This window comes from Labeo rohita, chromosome 17 (assembly GCF_022985175.1).
Source record: "Labeo rohita strain BAU-BD-2019 chromosome 17, IGBB_LRoh.1.0, whole genome shotgun sequence".
NCBI lineage: Eukaryota > Metazoa > Chordata > Actinopteri > Cypriniformes > Cyprinidae > Labeo > Labeo rohita.
In genome coordinates, this window is record NC_066885.1 from 20,439,384 (window position 1) to 20,457,510 (window position 18,127).

Here is an 18,127-nt window from a genome sequence, read left to right on the forward strand (position 1 = left end):
TCAAAACGAAGATTTAGATGTAGCACTCACCCACTTGTCATTCAAGATGTTCGTGTCTTTCTTTCTTCATTCGTAAACAAATTATGTTCTTTGAGGAAAAAGTTTTAGCATTTTTCTCCATATAATGGACTGCTATGGTGCCCCGATTTTAAACTTCCAAAATGCAGTTTAAATGCGGCTTCAAATGATCCCAAATGTGGTTGTAAACGATCCCAGCCAAGAAGGAAGGGTCTTATTTAGTGTAACGATCGGTTATTTTAATAAAAACAATACAATTTATATACTTTTTAATGCCAAATGCTCGTCTTGTCTTACTCTGCTTGGACTGTTTTTGTTCCGGTTCGTGACAGTTAGTGTATGTCAAAAAACTCCCATCTCATGTTCTCCCTCAACTTCGAAATCGTCCTATATCGTTGTTTTACCTTTTTTGTTGAGGGTGTTTGATCTTTTTTGCATGTTTACTTTGCAAAGACTGGGTCGGTACTTCTGCAGCGATGTAGGATGATTTTGAAATGATTTTTGAAGTTGAGGGAGAAAATACGATTGAAGTTTTTCGACATACCCTAACTGTCTTGAACCAGAATACACAGAGTTTAGGCAGAGCAAAACAAGATGAGTGTTTGAAATTAAAAAGTATTTAAATTGTATTTTTTAAAGAAAATAACCAATCGTTTCACTAGATAAGACCCTTCCTCTTTGACTAGGATCATTTACAACCGCATTTGGGATTGTTTGAAGCCGCATTTTAAAAATATTTCTATTACGTTGTATTTAAATTAATGTTAGATGTATACATCTAAAATAAACCATAAATCTATCACTGTTAATAGACTTTTGCAGTAAACAATTGCAGTAATTCTCATCATGGATTTTCATTTAAGTAATTATGTGTCTTCTTAGATTTCTATTATCAGTAATGTACATTAAAGGATTATGTAACACCTTATGTTGTTTAATTATTGTTTATTTATTTTTTAGTGTCAATGTTTATTAACATGATGCTGTTTAGAATTTGTGTGCATGACACTGTGCACGCTTTCTATATATTAGTATTTACTTCAGCTACTTGTGCTTTGATTACTTGTGGCTTGTATATTATACAGAAAACAGATTTAATACTTCAGTAATTTGGTGTATTAACATTATATCAGTTAATGAAATATAAACCATATTTCTTAGGAAATATGTACATTTCTTATGGAATTATATTTTGCAGCTTCCAGGTTTTTACTGTACATTTTTTTATACTGCAGTCTCTAGAAATCAGAATAAAAAGTAATTATGTCAAATTCAGTAAAAAGGTTCTCAAATGGCATATCAGGCTAATCTGGCATATCGAGTCTGAATGTCAAAGAAAAGCTAAAATTGTCAAGCAAAGCAGATCCCTGATACACATCCCACTTAATAATCCAGTCCATTCTAGTTTATTTCCACCCGAGATGACAATCAAATGTAAGCCAAAAGCCTCATCCAGCAGGGTGCTGTTGAAAGAGTCAGTGAGGGACGGCCTTACATGTCCCTCTTCATCACATATAAACATGCTGATGGTTTTTGCAGCACCCTTCCCTAACAGCTGCTGACCCAGAGAAACCCTGTTACTCCCTCTTTCACTCAAGCGCACAACCCACACACATTTAAAAGAGCAGTTAACTGTTTGCTAGGTGATCAGACGGCTTTGTAAAATCAGTGGTATGAAACATTAATGAAAACTAGTGCTTTCAACCCTTCCCCGAGAATAACATCTTCATTAATTATACACTGAGAGGAAGCAGCTGGTAATTAAAGCAATAAAAAAAAACATGGTTAAAACATGGTACTGCATTTTTAATAAGATTTATAAGGACGCCATTCAATTAGCTGGGTCTGTCATTAAAGATTTTTATTTTTTTTTTTTTTGTAAAAATTACTCTGTTACATCTGTTGGGATCTTATTCACTGCACATTATTAAGTTAGCTTCAGAAAGTGGCCAAAAGTGTTTTTTAGCTGGTCAGGCCGTTCTTAGCTGGTTAAGCTAGGAAACCTGCTAAAAGACCAACCCAGCCTAAACTAGCTAAGATTAGACAACCAGCTGTTTTCTTTTTGTACTGAAGCAACTGGTTTTAGCTGGTTTTAACTAGTTCTTTGGTAAATCAGTTGGTTTTAGCTTGTTTTAACTGGTTTTAGCTGTTTTTCACAAATTTTTTGGTTTTAAGCTGTTTTTATTTTACTGAATCAGCTGGTTTTAGCTGGTTTATAGCTGTTTTCACTAAATCTGTTGGTTTTAAGCTGTTTTTTTTTACTCAATCAGCTGGTTTTACTTGATTTTTTTCATTCATGTTAGCAATATGCTAAATCACGTTAATAACATGCTAGCAACATGGCAGCAACATGTTAAAAACATGCTAATCTCATTAACAACATGCTAGCAACATGTTAATCATACTAAAAATGTGCTGATTATGTCATAAACATGCTAGCAACATGGTAGCAACATGGTAATCATGTCAGAAACATGCTAGCACCATGCTAATCATGCTAAAACACTTTTTTTAAAAACACTTTCAGGCTAGGCTTTTTCAACCTCACTTCAAAAGTATAGTTTTAGGTCAGATTGGTATCATGAAATATGTAAATACTTTCATTTTCATTTCATTAATATTAGTTATTACATTTTATGAACTAACAATGAACATTTCTTATTTATTAATCTAGGTTAATGTTATTTTTTTTTACATTAACCATAATGTATAATGAACTACAGAGGCCTGTTTCCACCATGGAATAAAACATAAATAAAGTAATTGTGATTTATTTTTTATTAATTTATTTTTTACTTCTTTACATAATTACAAGACATTTGCAAGACATAAACTCACAATTCTGAAAATAAAATTCTGAATAGTGAAATATAAACAAATGTGAGAAAAACTTGTGGGATAAAAAGTTGCAATTACCTTATTTTTTATTCAGTACGAGACAGAATTCAGAGAAAAGTCAGAATTGCTAGATGAAAACTCTGCGCTGGAGAAAATTCAGAATTTATAGTTTATACTTTGCAATTCTGTTTTCTGTAAGAAAAAATTCAGAAATGTGAGACAAAACGTCTTAATTACATTGTTAATTTTTTTTCTGTGGTGAAAACAGCTTTCCATATTGAACAAACTGAAATTAGCAATGCAACATTTGTAAATTAACATTAATCTAGATATCTAGATATTAACATGCAACTGTTTTTTCTTTGTTAATTTCTTAGTATCTAATGCATTAACTAATGATAACAAATTGAACCCTACTGTAAAGTGTTCCCAGTATTTGATTAGTAACAATTTACACTAAAAACTCTTACTTATAAATTGACATCCAGTAATACCATTTAAAATATGAATTCATAGCAAGCGTGACCTGAATTCTAAAAATGCCAACTATGAGTCCTATCAGCTTGAATAATTGGCAGATGGGACGCTTCAGGCAAAATAAAAAATGGATAGTTTTGAAAGTGAAATTTAGATAAGTACCTTCCACTGCAAACATTCAATCACTCAATGTTTCCTTACCCCAGCTGAGCTGTATAATTATACCCTCACACACACACACACACACATCAACTCAGCGCATTTAATGGCCTCCAGCCATTCCACTTAAAATTCAGTTGCTCGCCCTGCAAAAACGATCATAGTCATTAATGTTCAGTGGTGATTAATTGCCTCCTGAAGATAAGCCTTTTTATGCAACACTATTTCACCCCGTCAGGATGTTCAGATAACCCTTAGATTTATACTTACCTGCACAGACCGGCCTCAGCCCTGTTTTGGGAAAACCAGTATCCCAACATTCAAAAGGTTTCACTGAAAGCTTTGTTAATCACTCCACAAAGTGCATTATGAACAAAGGAACATACAATGTGAATCCCTGCACACACACACACACACACTTCATCCATAACCCAAACCTAATAAAAAATGACTACTAATAATTAGAACCGCAAATCATGCTGTTTGCATAGAAATTGCCTCTTTGATGGATGAAATTAATCATTGATTGAAGCCTTCCCACGGATTCATCTTTTCAAAAGCTCCATGGGGAGATTATTCTGTCTTTTCTCCAAACACAAACCCAGTTTCAAGCGTTCTGAAGCCGCTGGTGGCATAATGCTAATAACCAGCACAATAAATGACTGTCACATCTGCTCAATAACCTAAAAGCGCTTCCCGTTCATTTGACAAATGCACAAAATAGTAGCGCACTCTACAAAAGCGCACCTGAACGGTCAGCGATAGAGCATGTAAACACACGCTTAAACACACATTTAATTATATTCCTTCTAAAACGCTAATGCTCTCCATTGAACTTCTCAGCTACGCATGACTGCAGGTGAGCATCAGGGAATGTGCGCTTCGACCACATTAAAAACCATTAGCGGGAATATATCAGTGCAGCATGAACGGACACAAATTGCAATTCTTGTCGCTGTTCGCAGTGTTAAAACAGAAGGATTGGCAGCCGTCCATATCTTCTAATGTGGTTTAGAAATCAAATGAACTGCTCAGACTGAGGATGCACTTCCCTAGCCATTGTCTTTCTCTATCTCTATCTCAGTCTTTCTCCCACTTCCTCTGAATTCAATCTCATTCTGTTTCATTGTGATTGAACTGGATGTCGGCCCTTCCTAGCTTTATGTTCCTCTGGAAATTATTGTTTGTTAGATAGCGAATCGCTATCCTAACTAGATCTTCTCGCTTCTGTTAGTGAACTTCTCAACACTGAGCAGCTCTTTCATATCTATTATCTGGTGTTTAGACAGAAGATTGCACCAAAAAAAAAACGAATCTTCACACCTGCCCTAGTGGAGTAAAACAGAGATGTCAGAGATTATTCATTTTCAATTAATCAGTTGATCCAGCCAACAAAATCAATCTGAAAATTTTATTTGTATTAGAAAAAAGTGGCTTTAGGAACATTGTTTAGGCTCAAAGGTGTTAATAGCAGCACAAGATTGTGCAGTCGGAGATGATCTAGTGGTTAGTTTTAGGAAAAGACTAGGAAAGACTCAATCTCATTCTGCTTTAGGCCCCTCGGTGCCTGAACTGAAGTCAAATACCTGTCCATCTTAATAACACTGAATGTTTTTTCCATTCCCCTAAGAAAGAGAAAGAACTGATCTCACACAGACAGACATGGCCACCAAAAGTCAGACTGTGCTCTTACTGCACACAAAATGAGATTGAAACTGAAGTCCAATTCCTGACCTACTGGCCTGACTAAGCCCAGACATTCATTCGCTGTTTTAAAGGAAAACCCTGGGTATTAACACTCGTATGGCTCAATATAACATAAATGATGTCTCCTATGCAGAAGAAAACCCATAAAAGATATGTTATTTTTAAAAAATCCACATAATTTTAGACATATTTTGGACTATGGGGGGGGGGGGGGGGGGCTATGACTATGACGTCATATGGTTGCACTCGGTGAGGTACCTGCGCTACCTGTTGCTATTTTCATCACAACTCTGAAAATAAAATGTTGATACAACGACCACAGCTACTTAAGCGCAGACTTCAACCAAATGCCGTACCATCGATTTTCGCCTAAAATTCGATGGTACGGCGTTAACGCCCCCAGGATATCGAGTGAAATCTTTGTTGAGAAACTCCTTCAGTGGCTGTGGCGTTATGACAGGAGTCGGCATGTTTACATCCTGGCAGGATGGCATCTAACGTTTCTTGTCTCTGTCATTTGTAAGCTCTTTCAGTAGCAGTGGTCTACTAAATGTCTCAAAGGCATCAGGGCTGGAGGGGAGAGAACAAAGACGTGGGTCTTTAGGAAGCTTTATTCGTCCACAGGCATATTCCCATTATTTTCTCCTCTTCTTATTGCTAAAAAAACATTGGGGGCTTTCTCTTGTTGCCCTTTGACTAAAAACTACAACCAAAAGCCGCACAATGTGGCATCGTAACAGTATTTTATTTTCTGAGTTGTGTTGCTGTAAAAATGTTGCGCCATTAGCTCACCGGATGCAACCAATTCACGTCATCAAAATAATGGAGCCCCACATAGACCAAAATATGTATAAAACAATAAGACAAAGAAAATTAGCCCATTATTTACTCACCCTCAAGGCATCCTAGGTGTATATGACTTTGTTCTTTCAGACAAATGCAATTGGAGTTATATTAAAAATTGTTCTGGCTTCTTCAAAATGTATTATGCAATAGGCGGGTGTTTCTCTTCATCGGTCCAAAACAAGTCCAATAAAGTGCATCCATCCATAATAAAAAGTGCTTCACACGGCTCCGGGGGGTGAATAAACGCCTCCTGTAGCAAATCAATGCATTTTTCTAAGAAAAATCTCCATATTTAAAAAGCAATAATCACTTTTCTGTAGCTTGCACTAAGAGTTGTACACGGAAGCAACTCTGGGCGGATAACGTAGGACGTCAACGTTGCGCATGCGCCACTCAGAAGTGACAATCGCAAACGTGCAAGTAGAGAGAGCAAAGTAAAACAACGGTCAGAGGATTTCCTTTGCTCCTGTAAACAAATGTTGGTTTTTTATGCGACTTAGAGACGTTGATGTCCCACATCATCCACCCGGAGCTGCTTGCATGTACAACTGTTAGTGCAAGCTAGATTCTTCCATTTTAAATGTGGATATTTTTCTTACAAAAATGCATCGATTCACTAGGGGAGGCCTTTATTCACCCCCCTGGAGCCACGTGGAGCACATTTTGTTATGCATGGATGTGCTTTATTGGACTTGTTTTGGACTGATGAAGAGAAACACCCGCCCACTGCATTATAAAGCTTGAAGGAGCCAGAACAATTTTTAATATAACTCCGATTGCGTTCATTTGAAAGAAGGAATGCATATACACCTAGGATGCTGGAATTATTGAATTATTAAACAAGAAATTGTCACATTAAGCAATTGCGTTAAATGCATACATTTTACAGTTTCAGAAATGTTTTAATTAATGTTTAATTAACAACATTTTGATTAAAAAAATAAATATATAAAAACTGAATATAGAACCTAAAAATTACACTAAAAATGTACATTTAAAAACAATATCTGTACTCAATAATGCTTTAAATCCTTGAAAAATGAGCTAGCATAAAAACTACATAAAAAGACAAGGGCAGGGTAGGAAGTGTTGGTGGATTATCAAAGCAAAACGGACTCTCTTTAATGTCTCCCTCAAAGCGCTGGGGCTGATTAATAATGCATCTCTGGTCTCTCTCGTAGAGTCTGAGCCTACGAGCTGACTCACTCAAACCCCTGTATCTGCCCATAAATGAATCTCAAAGCAGCAGGACGCTAAGATTTGTAAGGATTATCATTACGCTGACAGTGAATGTGATCATGTTCCTTCACTTTAGAGGCTTGTCTACCCATAAAATGATAGCAAATCTAGACTATCCCATATCATGCTTAATAGAGCTGCCATACAATGCAAATTACATTGCACATTTCTAAAGGTGAGGGCAGATATTCCATTGCAGAAAATCCAGTAATTTCAATAGGAATTTTTTTAAAAAATGGACAAAATAAATCTAGGCCAAAATTATGAGGTAAATAAAATAAAAATGACACTGCATATTGTAGCTATATTGTGTTTGTGGAAATACATTTAAATAAAAAAATATACACATATACACATACACATATGGGGCAGTTCACCAGTTTTTGCAACACCGCTATTGTGTAAACAAAATGCATCTGGTCTCAGTGAGTATCAAAGTGAATCCTCCCAGAGCTTTTCACAAGCAATTCTCGTCAACCAATTGGCCTTTGAGATTGGCCTCTTACATAAAGAGTTCACGCTGAGAGACACAGGGAGGATCTCTGAGAGAAAGTGAGTAAAAGGTTTGTGTGTGCTTTAAGAGGATTACAACCGCCTGCTTTTCCAACCACTTTGTTTTTGCAACCTAAGGTCACAGCTCCAAGGTCAGTTCACTGAGGACCCATCTGGAAACTCTGGCGAGAGTAAAACAGTGACTGTCTAGAGGTGTCATTGATTCAGAGAGGGTGGCTGGGCTGTTATATAATCCAGCAAAGTCCCAATTGTAGCAAGAGAACAGTGTGCTGCCAAGCTATTTGCTAAATTACAGGTACATAATGAGAAAAAAGATGGCCTTCAGTAAATATGACTTAGGAGGTAAAAATAGACACATGAGATCATCCCAGAGAACTTACCCGTGACCTCTGGCATTGAAAGAACAGGAGAAACAGAGAAAGCAGGGAAGAAGTGAAGAGCAGAGCCAACCTGTCCCCATGAGAGAGTTTCAATCCACCTTACATCAGCAAAATCCACCTTCAGGTCAAGCTGTAATCAACCTATTAAAGCCAATGTCTTCTTCCATTCTGATTTTAAATCCCTTGTTAGGGTTTTATAATTGAGGATTAATGTTTATGAGTTAACAGTATTGATTAGATTCTTACATTTTCTGAATAGTAAGTATCTAGAGCTTAGCCGCTTCGCCTTATCAACATGAATTTAGAGTGTTGCAGGTGGTTGCCAGCAAGAAGCTATGTGGCTGCTTAAGATTATAGTTGCTAAGATCATAAATATGTATAGGTAGATGCCCTATTAGTGGCTGTTTCTATGGGCCGATATACGTAAGACATCTAGACACAGCATAACAGGCAAAAACATTCAGACACAGCACAATAGGCTTTAAGTATATCAAGATTTTAAACTTTTAACTTGAGACAACATCCTAAAGGGGACATCGGATCCAAAATTCATGTTTACATGGTGTTTGTATATAAATGTGTCTTAGCAGTGTTTGAACGGACTGTCTCTTATTAACATATTTCCGCCCTCAGCCAGTTGTACACTCTCCGCCATCTTTTCCATGCTCGAGCAGCTGAAGTGACAACAATGTCTTGTAAGCAATGCAGGTGTTTTGTAGTTGGATATAAAAGCGAATACGAGTCTTCATTTACTTCCGACATCAGAGCCACTGAGGCACGATCGAATACACAAAAAATGAAAGAGAAGGGCTATCATTTAAAGGGACATGCACCAAAATGGGTCGCTGTGAACAGAGCTGTTTTTGACAAGGTAAAAACGGTGTTGTTTTACATGATCATTGAGGAATTTTAAATAAAGTATGTTGCACACATTTTATGAAGACCCTAAACAATCATAACAACTTGTGGAAAATGGGCATCCAATGGCCAATTTAAAAACATATCACTAATGGCACAAGACGGTAAAAACTAAGACATGTCACAAGACGTCTATCTATATGCATATTTAATGGCATAAAATAAAAAATTCAGCCTATCTAATGAATGTTTTGGATCTTATTGTGAAGTATTTATCCATGCATATGTTTCTTTTTGTTTTGGTTTTTGATGTAATTTTGAATTAGGGCTGTCTCTAACAATTATTCTGGTAATCGCTAATCAGTTGCTAAATCTGATGATTAATCAAGTAATCAGATAATTATAATACATTTCTTGGTAGTAATAAAAATATAAAAAAATTATAGCCTTTAAAATGACTTAAAATACATATATAATATTAATAAGGCAATAATAATTCCTTCAAATAAAGTATCAAAAGCATGTAATCATATGGTTTTATTGAACAAAACTGTGAAAATACTACAATGCTATACTGTACTATAAACAACAGAGCTAATTATCACAAATGACTGAAGAGGGCGGCAACGGCCTGACGACTGTTTTTACATTTTACAGTGAGATCTTATCCTTGTTTAATCAATATTAAACAACATTTAATTCAAATGTCCACTTAATCTTTAATGTTTAGCTATTTCTTTACGACAGAAATGCTACAGCAATAAAAATTACTTGAATATTTGGACATCAAAACGTGTAAACTCTTTCAAAACATGCTTTTATTTTGAAATTGTGATGAACAGTTAGCATATTGAGAAAGATATTAAATGTATTTTCCTGTGTTTGCGTAGGTTTATACATTTTTTATGTTACAAATCTGCTGAAATGGTGCACATTGTGTTCCCAGATGAACATTACAATAAACTAAAGCTGCGAAATAATTATTCGTGATTAACTGATTCAAAGTTTGTTTGCATTCTATATGTGTGTGTACTGTGTATATTTATTATGTGTATATAAATACACACACATGCATGGATATATTAAAAAAAATATTTGTGTGTATTGTATGTGTTTGTATGTAAACACTTGTATATAATTTATATTATATATAAACAAATATTTTACATATAAACTAATATATTTTTCTTAAATATGTACATGTATGTGTGTGTATTTATATATACATAATAAATATACACAGTACACACACACATAGTATGCAAACATAAACTTTTATTTTGAATCGATTAATTGCGACTAATCATTTTGCAGCTTTACAATAAACCCAAATTCACAGCAATATGCAGAGATGGGGTTTGAGATGCCCTACACATGTAAATTACAACTGTGTTGTCTGGAGCAGCATTTACTGTGAAAAGAGCATCTCTGGGACGCACATACGTAATCACATATATTTATTTAAATGAACCATAGCATTTGTGAATTCATGCTTCATTTTAATAAATCATGCAGCTTTGGAAAACAGTCTAATTATTGCATTTTGAATTCTCGCCCATGGAATGTGCCAATTCCGGGATTTTGCCGGTTACGTGACACGGCAAAATGTAATCAAGTAGGCAGATTTTTTTTTTTTTTAATTGAGTTGTAACAGCCCTATTTTGCATTGAAACTTGATCTTATAATGACCTTCCACAATGTTGCCATTTCAATCACATTGTGACTTTAAACTGAAAAACAATGCAGACTGATCCAAGAACGAGTCCTATGTGAACAGCCCCCTAGCAGGCACCACTAATGAGAATATGTTGGGAATTATAAAATGAGGACATAGAGGAGATGGTTCGCCAAATGGCTTGATTGGATTTTAGTGCACATCTGCATCTTTCTCCTTATCTCTCACAAACTGCTTACTAAAAAAGCTGTTAGCATGCTGCCAGCACCTTACCAACACGTGTAAGTCAGGCGGCAGAAGCTATATGTGCGTTTACGTGTGTGTTCATTAATCACACCAGCCTTCATCCCCACAGAGAGACTCCAGACAGGACCGAGTCAGTGACAAGTGATGCGGAGATGCCCGCAGTTTTGTTCCCTGTTAATCTCCTCCAGGCAGCCAGGGAGGCAGAGAAAACAACTTTGTGTGAACCGCAGAGGCAGGGTGTTTTCCTCCACCCGCTACCACCCCGCTCACTGGCAAGAAACCAACAAGGGGGGTATATTAGGAACGATGGTGCTCTAGCCCCAAGCCTCGCTGTTGGGATGCAGGAAGTGGTGGGGCTAAGAGAGGATTAAAGGGATACTGAGCCGATCCTGATCAGTGGTTATCCCTACGCTCCAGGAGAAAGTGCACAGGCTTAACACGCTCTGATGTATGGGTGCATGAGACTATTGAAAACAGAGCCTGTGTGTTGTTTTGGGATCAAAACAGCCAAATGTTGCTGTCCTACAAATGAACTTCTGGCAAAAGAAGTGGTTTAGCAGTTTAAATAGCTGTTTTTGTGCATTATTCAAGAGAAATGAGCAAAACACAAAAATACTCAAAATGTAAAAAAAAAAAAAAGGTCATTAACCAAAGCTGTCAGTAGGATTTGAAAATGATGACATGAGGAGATAAACATTTTAATTAATAAGTCAACTGAACATGGACAAACATCGACTGATTAATAAAATCAGACTAGTCGAGATATTGGTCTTTCACTCAGAATAAATTATTTATATTTAAATTTCATGAATGCATCAATTATTTTCACAGTCTAATATATATTGCTGTTCAAATGTGTTTTTTTGGGGGTCTCTTCCGCTCACCATTGCATGTATTTGACCAACAATGCAGTAATATTGTGAAATTTTGTTCCAATCCTAAATAACTGTTTTATTTTAATATATTTTAAAATGTCATTTATTTCTGTGATGGCAAAGTTCAATTTTTTGCAGACACTACTCCAGTCATCTGTATCACATGATCCTTCAGAAATCATTTTTGTCAATATAAATGATGAAAATAGTAGTGTTGCTAAACTAAACTAAATAAAATACATCTGTGCTGAATTATTGCACTTTATTTTACATTTGTATTAAAAGGACAATTCACCCTGACATTTACTGTATGGCATCAGTCATTTTTCGAGCTTAACATTCCCTGGGTCACCACTAACTTTCAAGAGCAGCAGGAGCATTCTTCGAAATGTCTGCATTTATGTCCCACAGAAGCAAAAATAAATATAAAATAGCTGTGAGCAGTGATTACCAGGGTTCAGGTGCTTTAAGGCATTTAAGCAAATATGAAAAAAGATATTAAGTATTATTTAGCAAGCCCGCAATTGCTTCTAATCAACAAAATTAATCGGTAAAAAGAGCAATTTTCTAAATTCCAGGTAATTTACTTTATAAATATGACAGATTTTTTTTTTTGGTTTTGTTTTGTTTTTTACCTGTAAAACTGTAATAGCGCCACCTAAAGTCTGATCTCTATAAAAGTTGGCATGCTTCTTTAGAATCATCTGTCGCATGTGCTCACCCACTTTCATGAAGTTTTGAGTTTTAGTTTAGGATTTATAGGCTTTTGGGTATATTTAGCCTGGCTCATTTTCTAAACCTAATATCTAACCAAACGTCATTGGCCGTGGTTGGCCATGTTTTTCAAGATACACAAACATGCTCATAGACAGTTGGCACTTTTAGACATAGACACGTGAATTTTCAAGTCATTCGGACTAACGGATGCACCGTTATAGCCATTTTTATGTTTTTGTCCTATTATAGTGCCACACAGTGGCCACAATTTTTCTCGTGTGACCTCAGATTGAGGTCATATGCTGCCTTCACAAGATGACACACGTGACATTTTACTCATAGCTTTTCATGTTGTCTGACTCAGAGGTAGCGCCTAAGTAGAGCCAAAATAAACCTTGTGGCGGTCACGTGATACAGCTGTCACTGGTCTAAGTCGTCACTCTCAGTTACAAGTTTACAAGTTGTAATTACCAGTTCAGAAGCACGTGAGGGCGTTCACGTTGATAGTGTTGCCATAAAAACACATAATTTAGATTAGAACGTCACGTGTTGTCATCTCAGAATTACGACATGGCACGAAGGCAGCTTTATATATGCGTATTGAAAAAGTTATAGCTGTTTTAAGAAAAAGTGGCCCATCTCTTTCAAGCGTTTTGGTGTCCCTTTGCAACGGTGAGTCGAAAACTCAACATTTTTTGATAATTATTGACCTAGAGAGTTCAAAGGATTGTACTGCAGTGGATTTCTTGAGGTGAAGCAAAAAACAATTGGACTAGTTTGCAAAGTACTTTTTTTGTAATCTTGAATAATAAATTATTTGATTGACAGCTGTGGTTCCTCAGGCAAAGTTGTTTAGAATGAGATCAATCATATGAATATCTTGTGTACGTGTGAAAAATTGCACAATATACAACTGTTTACAAAGTGGCCGATTTCTTTTAAATTTCTCAAAGACCTTTAGGGCCATAACTTGAACAGGCCCACCAAATTTTGTGCCGATCGGACTCCTTTAACCCCGTCTAATTGGTGGTCAGCTTCATTAGGCAATGTTTTTCGAGATACATGCATATGTGCATAGATGTAGCCAATTTTAAGTTTTTGTCCTATTACAGCCCTACAGATTTCACAATTTTTCTCATATGACGTATCGAGTTTGGTGTATATTATTAAAATATTTAATTTTGTTGAAAAGTTATAGTCATTTTAGGAAAAGTGGCCCGTCTCTTTCAAGCGTTTTGGTCTCTAGTGATTCTGAGACAAAAACTCAACTTTTTTTGATAATTATTCACTCTCCAGAAAACTTTTTTTTCCACTGGTGAGCAAAAAACATAGGACTAGTTTGCAAAAGTAGGTTTTTCAAAAAATCCAAAATGGCCAAAACTTTAGCCTAGGTGGTGATCGAATGCACCATGTGTGTTTTGTTCATCTTGACCCAAAGTTTCACATAACTCCCGCTTTAGGAGGTATGAGCAGTTTTATACTTTTGATGGCTATATTGATCCTGTCAGGCCGGTCGGGACGAGCCTTGGTGACGTTGTAGATGGGGAGGTTCTGCTATCCCTCAAAGTTTCAGGTCTTCTACACCTTACGGTTTGGCCTGCCTGATCACTTTTAGGTCCGAATGGTGAGCTCTGAAAATCTTAATAATTACACTGGCGTTTCAGTGCTATGCACTTGAACCCCTAAATAAAATAATCATACAAGTTTGTAAAGACACAAGGATGATTAAATAATGATATTACTTAAACATGGCCAGAGATGTGGTAAATTATTCCTTTAATAATTTATGGTAAAAGCATAAAAATGGTAAACTAAGGACACAAGTTATCATTTATAAAAGTGCTTTAAATGGCATCTAAACACCTTTCCAGACAACAAAACGCACTTATAGACAATATAAAGAACACTCTAAAGGACTCAGTGCTGCAAAAGTGAAGCTACACATCATATCATGCTCCTTACCCCACCCACATCCTCCTTGAACTACATCTCGACAGACTAATCAATGAAAAAAGCCCACTCGCTCAGTCACAGGTGACCTTACTGTCAACCGCAGCAAGGAACAGCACACACAAGTCTCCAAACAACAAACCACTTATCTGTCCCCATGTTTAATCAGCCAGGGCCTCTGTTCATGGGACCCACCCAGTGGCAGACCCTCTCACTCCAGCACAGTCACCATAGAGATGAGAAGACAAAACCGACCTGGAAAAGGCACGCTGGAGTAGAGCAGAAACTGCGGGTTGTGCTGACTCATGCTCTCCTGAGAAATGGCACAAACGGCGGGGAGCTCTGGTGGCAAGCGAGGCAGGGAAGCAGGAGAGGAGACTAAGGATTTTGAAGGAGTCGCAGAGGGTCTGAGTCACAGAGCAGGAGAAAAGTAGGGCAGCATTAACTCATGGCTGGCTCTGCTTTCCCGCTTCTGACACAATGCTCTTTTCAGCCTGTGTGAAAGCCTGGGCTTTCTTCTCCTTCAGAACCCAGGGCATTGTGCGCACATAACAAACAGCCCAGAACAGTGGGTGGGTGGGTGGTTTAAATAAACTCAGCTGTTGTTCTTTGGGTGGGTTTGCGGATGCTGTGCAGTAATGAAAATGGATGTTACATGCGGAAAATCATATGTCAAGCCCCTGCGCAGCACATCTGAGCTGATGAATGAGAAAGTGTGTCAATGATACTATTGTTTACTAAAACAATTACTAAACTATTAAATCTTTTTCCGTAATTAAAATAAAGCTGAAATAAAATTTTTCTTCAACCTTAAATTAGAACTAAAAAATTTAAAGTTTGCATTAGCAACTAAATGAAAAGTACAAGTGGAAAATTTCTAAAACTAAAATAAAATAAAGCTAAATATAAATGTTAAAAACAAAATCTAAAAAATTATAACAAATTTACTAAAACTTCAACTGAAAACATACAAATATAAATTAATTACATATTAACAAAAACTACAGTATAGTACATAAAAAAACTACTAAAATCCTTTTTTATTAATGAAATTAGAAATGTTGTTGTGGTTGACGTATTAAAATTTCCAAAACTAAAACTGAAATAAAATAAAGCTAAATAGAAATATGCATAAAAAAAAACAAAATTACTAAATTACTAAAACTTAAACAATTAGAAAAACTGAAAATATAAAAATACAGATTAATTCAAAATATTAATACACTACTTGTAGTACATAAAAAATACTACAATCTTTTGTTTCCTTAATTGAAATATGAAATGAAATAAAACACATTTTAGATGAAAAACTTCTTGTTGTGGTTGAAGTATTAACATTTCTAAAACTAAAACTGAAATAAAATAAAGCTAGACAGAAATATAAAAAACAAAAACTAATAACATTAACAAAATTACTAAAACTTAAACTAATAAAAAAACTGAAAATATAAAAATATAGATTAATTCAAAATATTAATAAAAACTACATGTAGTACATAAAAACCATAAAATCTTTTTCCTTAATTGAAAAAATGATGAAATTAAATAAAATTAGGTGAAAAAGTTAAAATAAAAAAGTGTTGTAGTGGCAAATAATTGAATGAAATGAAAAACTTAAAAAATAACCTAAAAATTAGAATGTTGTTGTGGTTTAAGTATTACATTTTCTAAAACTAAAATTTAAATAAAATAAAGCTAAACAGAAATATAAAAACAAAACTAATAAAAATGACAAAATGACAAAAACCTAAACTGAAAAGAAAACTGAAAATATAAAAATAATATATTAATAAATTAAAATGAATAAAAACTATAAATAAAATGACAAGCACATACCAAACTAGCACTTACCAAAACTAAACTGAAAATCTAATAAAATACATAAAAGCTCATTCAAAATATTAATAAATACTATAAAAGTATATAAAAATACTACAATAACACTAAAATGTAAATATTTACCTGATATTTACAAGCTTCTGCCTGCATGCATAATCTATTCTGAACAAAAGTACAAAGGGAAAAGCCTGCCATGACTCTCACTTGTGATTTCCCAGTGGTACGCTTACAGTTCTACAATTTCCACTGGATAATGGACGCTCAAACAATAAATCCCAAAAAATTCAAGTAGAAAATCCCAATAAGCCTTTTGGTCCAGTCCACACAACACATATATATAGATATCAAAGACATGCACCATGTTTTGCCATGGCAAAGCATTAGCATATTTTGAAGCAAAATTTGAATAATCCTGTCTGCTTGACACCCCCACAAAGGCCTCTTTGTTTTGGAAGCCCTCGAGAGTGAAAGAGCGAGTGGAATATTCCAAAAACCGCATTAATGTACAAAAATAGCACAATACCACGCCTTCAGCGGGACATATGTGCTTCAGATATGTCACCGACACCTTGAACGCTGCACAGCTTATGGATAAAAAGCAAAACACAGCATGTCCAGAAAAACACCTTATGGTAAGTCACAATGAAGTTTCATGAGTATTGGTCTGGAAATTATGAAAGCAAGTTCCTGCCTCAGAGTAGAAAATGTAAAAAGCAATCGTGATGTAAACTAAATGTTAAAAAAGAAAGAGAGAGAATGTGAGAGAGAGTGGCACTAATGGCTTCAGTCTTTTTCAGATAGAAGGCCAGTGCAGTTGATGGTTTCAGAATTGTTATCAGTAACGTAATGGAAGAGAGTGCCAGATAAAGAGCCAATGCAAGTCATCTGGGGTCTGCCACATAACAGACAAACAACGGCCATGTCAATATCACCCATTTAGAGGAAGACGAGTTTTATCCCTCAGTCGGCATTTTTTATGAGAGCACAGCTCAATAAATAACAGCACAAGAGCCATAATACTAAAGGAAATCGATGTCTAGCTTTGAACGAATTGGCAGCCCTGGAAGAGTTATTTCCTGTATATCAATATTTACCTCCAAATTCAAGTGACAGCCTTGTAAGGTCAACGAGAAATGATGAATAAATGATGTCTTCAACCTGTGGATCTTACGAACTGCATTAGAATTTCAACCTTTTGCTGCTAAGGTTGTGGAGAGGTCAAGTGTAGAGGCAAGTGGAAGCTATTGTTCATGACATTCATTCTTACTCACTCTCAGTTTTCTTGTCTAGTTCGGTCGGTAACACAAGCAGGTCTTTAATCCTAATCCTGTTGCACATGCATCCATCAGTGGCTCAAAGGACAGCCAATAAGAAGAGAGAGCCGAGTGCCAAGAACACTTCTCTGGCAGCAGTGGCTGAATGAGACAACAGCAGTCAAAAAGACTGAGACGTCTGGTAGACGTTTAGATGCCAGAACACCAGATATCCCATTACTCCCTTTGCCAGAACTCACTGCCAATGTTTAATTTGACTAAGGACATGAGGTTATTTTCTCTTCAGAGTCCTTCAGGAAATAAGCAAGATGATGGTCACGTTTTGGCTGAATGAAAACAATCAAGTAAAGGTCGACTGTAAAGGATTAGTTCATTTAAAAATTAAACTTATGACATCACTGAGTCACAAAGGCAGTTTCGAATGTTTCAACAGATTTTGCCAATACAATGGAAGTCATGGGTCTAGGGATGTGCCTGAATCCAAATACCGTGTTTGGAAAGGAAATGACATGTACT

At 35.8% G+C, this 18,127-nt stretch overlaps 1 protein-coding gene across 10 annotated transcripts in view; it reads right to left on the reverse strand.

Moving 5' to 3' along the window:
* eml1 (EMAP like 1) overlaps window positions 1-18,127 on the reverse strand; it is a 70,420-nt gene that overhangs the window by 32,455 nt on the left and 19,838 nt on the right. Inside the window, exon 1 of one of the 10 annotated variants that reach the window (XM_051132828.1) lies at window positions 14,754-14,876. The exons of the other annotated variants lie outside the window; for them this stretch is intronic. Coding sequence (XP_050988785.1) covers window positions 14,754-14,805 — 52 coding nt within the window. The 5' untranslated portion in view covers window positions 14,806-14,876. Of the gene's footprint in view, window positions 1-14,753; window positions 14,877-18,127 lie in introns of those variants that run through there. 10 annotated transcript variants of the gene reach the window in all.